The sequence below is a fragment of the Manis pentadactyla genome, chromosome 5, assembly GCF_030020395.1.
Source record: "Manis pentadactyla isolate mManPen7 chromosome 5, mManPen7.hap1, whole genome shotgun sequence".
NCBI lineage: Eukaryota > Metazoa > Chordata > Mammalia > Pholidota > Manidae > Manis > Manis pentadactyla.
Window position 1 is genome coordinate 164,552,593 of NC_080023.1, and position 6,551 is coordinate 164,559,143.

At 49.3% G+C, this 6,551-nt stretch overlaps 1 protein-coding gene across 1 annotated transcript; it reads right to left on the minus strand.

The window, feature by feature from the left end:
• Positions 1 to 2,163: 2,163 nt before the first annotated feature.
• SLPI (secretory leukocyte peptidase inhibitor) lies at positions 2,164 to 4,488 on the minus strand. Its single transcript, XM_036917736.2, has 4 exons — positions 4,331 to 4,488; positions 3,544 to 3,702; positions 2,947 to 3,093; positions 2,164 to 2,374 (listed from the first exon to the last, which is right to left on the minus strand). Exons 1-4 carry the CDS (start codon positions 4,410 to 4,412, stop codon positions 2,370 to 2,372), a joined length of 393 nt encoding a protein of 130 aa, XP_036773631.2. The 5' UTR covers positions 4,413 to 4,488; the 3' UTR covers positions 2,164 to 2,369.
• Positions 4,489 to 6,551: the final 2,063 nt, after the last annotated feature.

Sequence of the window (6,551 nt, forward strand, 5' to 3'; positions counted from 1 at the left end):
TATAGAATCATTACTTGTCTTCTCTGTGCTTTACTGCCTTTCGTGGGTCCCCCCACCACTACATATGTGTCCTAATCATAATGCCCCTTTTTCCCCCTTATCCCTCCCTTCCCACCCATCCTCCCCAGTCCCTTTCCCTTTGGTAACTGTTAGTCCATTCTTGGGTTCTGTGAGTCTGCTGCTGTTTTGTTCCTTCAGTTTTTTCTTTGTTCTTATGCTTCACAGATGAGGGAAATCATTTGGTACTCGTGTTTCTCCACCTGGCTTATTTCACTGAGCATAATACCCTCTAGCTCCATCCATGTTGTTGCAAATGGTAGGATTTGTTTCTTCTTATGGCTGAATAATATTCCATTGTGTATATGTACCACATCTTCTTTATCCATTCATCTACTGATGGACACTTAGGTTGCTTCCATTTCTTGGCTATTGTAAATAATGCTGTGATAAACATAGGGGTGCATTTGTCTTTTTCAAATTGGACTGCTGCATTCTTAGGGTAAATTCGTAGGAGTGTAATTCCTGGGTCAAATGGTATTTCTATTTTGAGTTTTTTGAGGATCCTACATACTGCTTTCCACAATGGTTGAACTAATTTGCATTCCCACCAGCAGTGTAGGAGGGTTCCCCTTTCTCCACATCCTTACCAACATTTGTTGTTGTTTGTCTTTCGGATGTTGGCCATCCTAACTGGTGTGAGGTGATATCTCATTGTGGTTTTAATTTGCATTTCTCTGATGATTACAGCTTTATGCTTTGTTTGGAAACTGATAGCAAGATGCACTGAGCAGAAGTGTTTGGAGTCCAACTTCAGACTGATCATTGAAGCATGTTGTTCTGCTCAACATTTATTTTAAGAAAGAAGAAACAGTGGCTTGGAAGAGAGGAGAAATAAAAGAGGCTAAAATCACCACAGAAGGCAAGTTTCCAACAGTTTTTGAGAACTAGCTGTGGCCCAGCAACAAGGCCATTCATTACACGCACATCGCACACCCCCGCGCCCCAAACCCTGTGAGAAGGTGACTTTTGTTTTTTGCCACCGCAAAAAAATGAGTCACAAGAAATATATATTTGGTCATACATATGACCAAGTACATATTTCCCAGGTATATTTGATCTTTATCCATATTCCTGAGAACTCTGTGCAGAGTCTAAAAGGTGAACCGGGTGTTTGGTCATGTTACTGAGAGAGTTTTGGACCCCCACCCAAGCGCGGGGGCTGGAGGATGAATCAGCTAATGGCCAATGATTTAGTCAATCATGACTATGAAGTGAAGCCCTCATAAAACCCATGAGAAGGGCTTATCACTCTCTGCTCTGCTCAGCTCTGCTCTCTTCTGCTGCCTTTGATCCTGCTTTTCAGGAGAGAGCTTCTAAGCTTGGGGAGCCAGGTCACCCCCACGTGCCGCCCAGCCAGGCCCCAGCCCCCAGGAGGATGGAAGCTCCTTTATTCGGGCCCTTGCCGTGTATTTCTTCATCTGGCTGCTAACTTGTATTCTTTACCGTCTCCTTTATTAAACTGGTTAAGTGTTTTCCTGAGTTCTGTGAGCCGCTCTACCAAATTAATTAAACCCAAGGGGGAGGTTGTGGGAGCCTCCAATCAGTAGCCGGTAGGTCAGAAGCACAGGGAGCTGCCTGGGGCGTGGGACCAGCATCTGGAGCGGGAGGCGGAGGGGGAGGGCAGTTTGTAGAACAGAGACCGTCACCTGGGAATCCGGTGCTGTCTCCGGGCAGATAGCATCAGAGTTGAGTTAGGTTCTTGGACACCCTGCTGGTGTTCGAGAATTGCTTGGTGTTGTGTGTGGGAAGACCCCTCTCACATACTTACACACATTGGAATCGGGTCCGGGAACCCGAATGGAGTTATACTACTATTACTGCTGTGTATAATACTGTTATTGTTATATATGTATGTGGGAAGAAAAGGCTACCCCATTGCAGCCACTTTGCAGGTAAAGAAATAAAGATGTAGGAGATACAGTCATTGGTCCAGAATCACAGAGCCAATGTTTTCAGACTCCAGATGTGAATCCATGTCTGTCCAGTTCTTCAGCCTCTTCCTCCCACCCCATATCTGTAGGAGGAAGGGCTTCATACCCAGATACTCCCTTGTCACCTTCCACCAACTCACACCCCTCAGTGAACCACCGAAACAGGATGTACAGGGAAAAAAAGTGCTCATTTAATCATTCACCATTCAACAGGCATTGCCTAGAAGCCTACTGTGTGCCAAGCCTTTCACCAAAGGAGAGACTGGTGGCAGACCCAGGCCTGCACCATGGAACCCCCCAGCTATCCTAGTCTAGGAGCAGAAAAGGGAATTCCCAGACCACGCAGTAGGAGTCCAGAGCCTCTTCCGAACGGCAAAATCAGGCTGCGAGAAAAAATCAGATCAGAGCTTCAGTACAGGAACCAGCCAAATCATCTCCCCATTCCTCGCCCAGGAAAGCCCCTGAGGTTGAGGTCAGAGCAAAGGTGGTAGTGCCGTTCAAAGAATCTTGGTATCAGCAGGCTGGGTTCAAGTGTCAGTTTTGCTACAAAAGTGTAAACTCAGAGCATTGAGCTAGATTATCCTCAAAACCCTCTCGTGCTTTGGGCTTTGACCCTGGACAACATGCTGGAAATAACCTTAATAATAAGTACTTAGTGCACTCAGTGCCTTACAAAACACTTTCAACCTCATGATGTCCTTTTTACAGATAAGAAAGGTGCGACTCAAGAGTCCCTTGCCCAGGGCCCTCATACGGAGAGGCTGGAATGGAATCTGAGCGTGAGTGAGCCCATGGAAACCCTCGCCCGGAGGCCGGGGAACCACAGAGGGGTGAGGCAGAGGCTCTGGGTGGGGCAGGGGGCAGGAGTGCCCCTGTTCATACCCACGGACCTCCAGAGCGTTGAGACTGGGAGGCCTGGAGGAAGGAGGTCAGCCTGCCCCAGCCCCCTCCTTACCTCTCACAGGGGGCACACAGACTTTCCCACACATGCCCTTGCAGCACTTGAGGTCCCCCTGGCACTGGCCATCTGCCTCACAGTGATTGGGGGGGTGCAGCATCATACACTGGCCGAAGACCACCGGGCACCTCCCAGGCTTCCTACCTGGTGAGAGCAGAGCCGCAGGTCAGAGCCTCGACTTTCCACACCACCCCCTGCTTCTCGCACCAGCCCCTGCCCCAGCTTCCTCCCCATCCGTGTGACCACCCTTTCTTCCTGGGGTCTAGGGGTGCCCTGAAAGTGGGCTCTGGCCGTCCCCTAACATCAGGCTCCCAGGCAGTGCAGGCGACCAGCTGCCCAGTGCTGATTGGATGGGTGGCTGCCAACTGCCTGGTTATCTGAATCACCGGACGACTGCTACCTGAAGCACTGACCTCCCGGCAGACCGGCCCCTCTGCCAGCCAGCGGGGGCCTCCTGTCTGGGGCAGCGTGACTCCTGGAGCTTGGCTCAGCAGTCGTTGGGAAGGAAGAAGCCTGGACCCCCCTACCCAGTCCTGCCCCCGGGTGCTGTGTTCTGAGGCTCATCCTTCACCACCAGCAAGCGCACCTCCTCACCTGGTTTCCAGATGTTAACAGGTTCCAGACATTTGATTCCACAAATATCAGGGCAACATTTCTTCTTCCCTGGACACTGCCAGTCACTGTGGCACTCGGGCTTCTCATATACGAAGCACTGCGCAGGTCTTCTGTAAGGGCAGACTCCAGCTTTAAAAGCTTTTGAAGAGAAGGTCAAGAGTTAAGGAAGGGGCTGGGTGCTGAGGAGCCGTCGTGACTCCCGGACAAAGCACCCCCTTCCAGGAGAAACCCTCACCCAGGTGCCTGTCCACAAAGTCTGAAGGGAAATGCCTGTCTGACCTCTTCGCAGAGAGACAGGCTTGATTAAACCACACTTGTGGGCAGGAGAAGTCACGCACCTGGGAAAAAGGCATAGGGCTCCCAGCCAAGATCTCCTGCCCCGGGGGAACACAAGGCTACCAAGAGAGGCAGTCTGGGAGTGATGGACATGGAGAGAAATAAACCAGTACAACCAGAATCAGCATGACAGGCTGAGGGCTAGACTGGAGCAGAAAATCAGAGACAGAGATGAATGAGAGCGAAAGACAGAGAGGGACAAAGAGGAGTAAGACCTGGCCTGCCTGGATGGCTGAGGAAAAAAGTTCTCTCCAGATGCTCAGCAGCCCTCGGAGAGACTCTGCAGCCCAGACAGACAGGGCCCCACCCTCAGGGAGGCCTCCTGAAATCAAGGAGAGACCAGAGCCTAGAGCAGGGGGCATCCTCCACCACCAGGGGCCCCCATCTCTCACCCCGCAGCCAAGACTGTACCAAAGTGACTCCAACTCACACTTTCCATCACCTTCCACAGCCCAAGGTGCCAGGGTTCCCAGGGCAAGAAGCACAAGGGGGAAGAGGCTGCTGGACTTCATGGTGAGGGGAGGGGTGGCTCTGATGGCCAGCCCCAAATCTCGCTATTTATTCTGTCAGTACTGGGTGTGGCTTCACCAGAATTTCCTAGGCCCCTCCCAGCTGTGATTGCACAGGCAGAAAGCTCACTGAGAAACCTGCGTGCAATCCTGACAGGGGGGACGGGGGACGGTGGCTCTTTCCTGCCCCAGGCAAGACAGTGGGGCAACAGACCAGGGAAGAAATAGAAAAGGCTGGCCAGGAAGATGTCCTCAGACTGATCAGGAGGCCATCTTGGGTGTCCATTTGAACCCTGAATGTGGTGGAAGCCCCGGGCCCATTAGTCTGATAGGGAGAAAGAGGGAGAAGATGCTCTTTAGGTGAAACCCAAGTCGTGGACTCCCAGCTGAGACCTTGTGCAATGTACCCTAATTCTCACATTCCTGGACTCTCGGAGATTGTGAAACTCTCTGCTGATTGCTCAATGCAATTTCCTTCTCAAAAGTTCAGATGACATATCAGTCAACCAACAGTAAATATTTCCCTGAAGTATTTACACCATTATATCCCCAGTGCCCAGTCTGTGCCTGATACATGGAAAGCGCTCACCAAATTGTTGTCAGATGAAAGGTATAGAAGGAAGAGCCCTCAGCAAATTTCTTTGGAGCTCAGTTTTCCCAACTGTGCAATGGGATGATACTAACAAATCAGGCCTTCTCAGAGAGTTGTGTGGGCGGAGTGTGCAAGGACTCTGAAAAGAATAAATGAATTGTGTCCCTTATGACCGACGAGAATGGAAATGAGGATGAGCTACATGGGCAAAGCAGCTCACTGGCCACTGTGACCAGCATTTAGTTACAGGGGGCATCTGAGATGATCGAGGAATGCTTCCTAAGCCAAAATCCCCTACAAAAAAATGCGGCTGCCATATATTAAACCTATTCTGTGTGCTACCCAGTCTGCATAGATTGCATCTAATTATCAAGAGAGTGATTATTATCTCTAGAATTCAACCCAAACTTATCTAACTGCAAAACCCAAGCTCTTGCCTCAATATCATGCAACTTTGTGACTTCCTGAGTTGAATGGATTTCACCCATTCATTCCTTAAAGTGAAGGTTGGTGGAATTAAATGAACAGGAAGGAGTCACGCATTCTCATGCAATGACGGCTCCACATGAGCTAAGTACACAGTCACTGACAGCAGATCCCTCCATGCAAAAGTCACTCGGTGGTTTAAATTTTAATGGGAAAAAAAAGGAAGAAAATTAGCACACACTGGGTAACTGCGAGCCAAGCCTTTCACTCCTAGGTGGGGCACTCGGGGGGGGGGGGGGGGGGGCAAGTAACAGAGAGATGGAGGGTCTGACTTCCACCTGTGGGTAATACCGCTGTCAGGTCAAACAGCCTGTTTAGGTTCAGGATTTGGGTTCTCACTTACACCCCCGGGGGACAGTCTGATTCCTCTCACTCAGCGGGGAGAGCGGCAGAAGCTGCCGCACTTCCTGCTCTAGGTTTCTTCCTCAATGCCACACTCAAAAGATCATCTCGGGTTTTGTAAATATTTGCCTCTTAAAGAGTGAAAGGAAGAATGTTATAGCTAACGTTCTCTGTGATTGATTGTAAAAGCCAGCTCCTCTCGCATCAGAAAGTAGTCCTGTGGTCGATTAGCAATGTCTGCCATGAGCACCACATAAGAATAATGGGACTGTATAATCATTTTTCTCCTTCATACAATTTGTTCTAAATATTTAATCATAGATTGTTAGGATTAGAATTCTGAGGTCATCTATACCAGGAGTCAGCAAATTACAGACCCTGGACCAATTCCAGACAGCTGCCTGTTTTTCTAAATGAAGTTTTACTGGAACACAGCCACACATTCAACATTTACATATTGTCTGTAGCTACTTTCCCACTATAATGGCAGAATTGAGACATTGTAGCAGAACTGTAAATTATTTACTGCAAAGCCTAAAGTATTTACCCTCTGGTTCTTCACAAAAATATGTCTGCTGACTCCCGATCTAGACCAAACCTCCAGCAGCCAGAGACTGAGGCCCTCAGAAGACACAAGTCCAAAGTTTCATAATGACTTAATTACACAACACCAAACTGAGCTCTTCTAAAACTGTTGACTCCCATGCTGATCCCCAGAACCT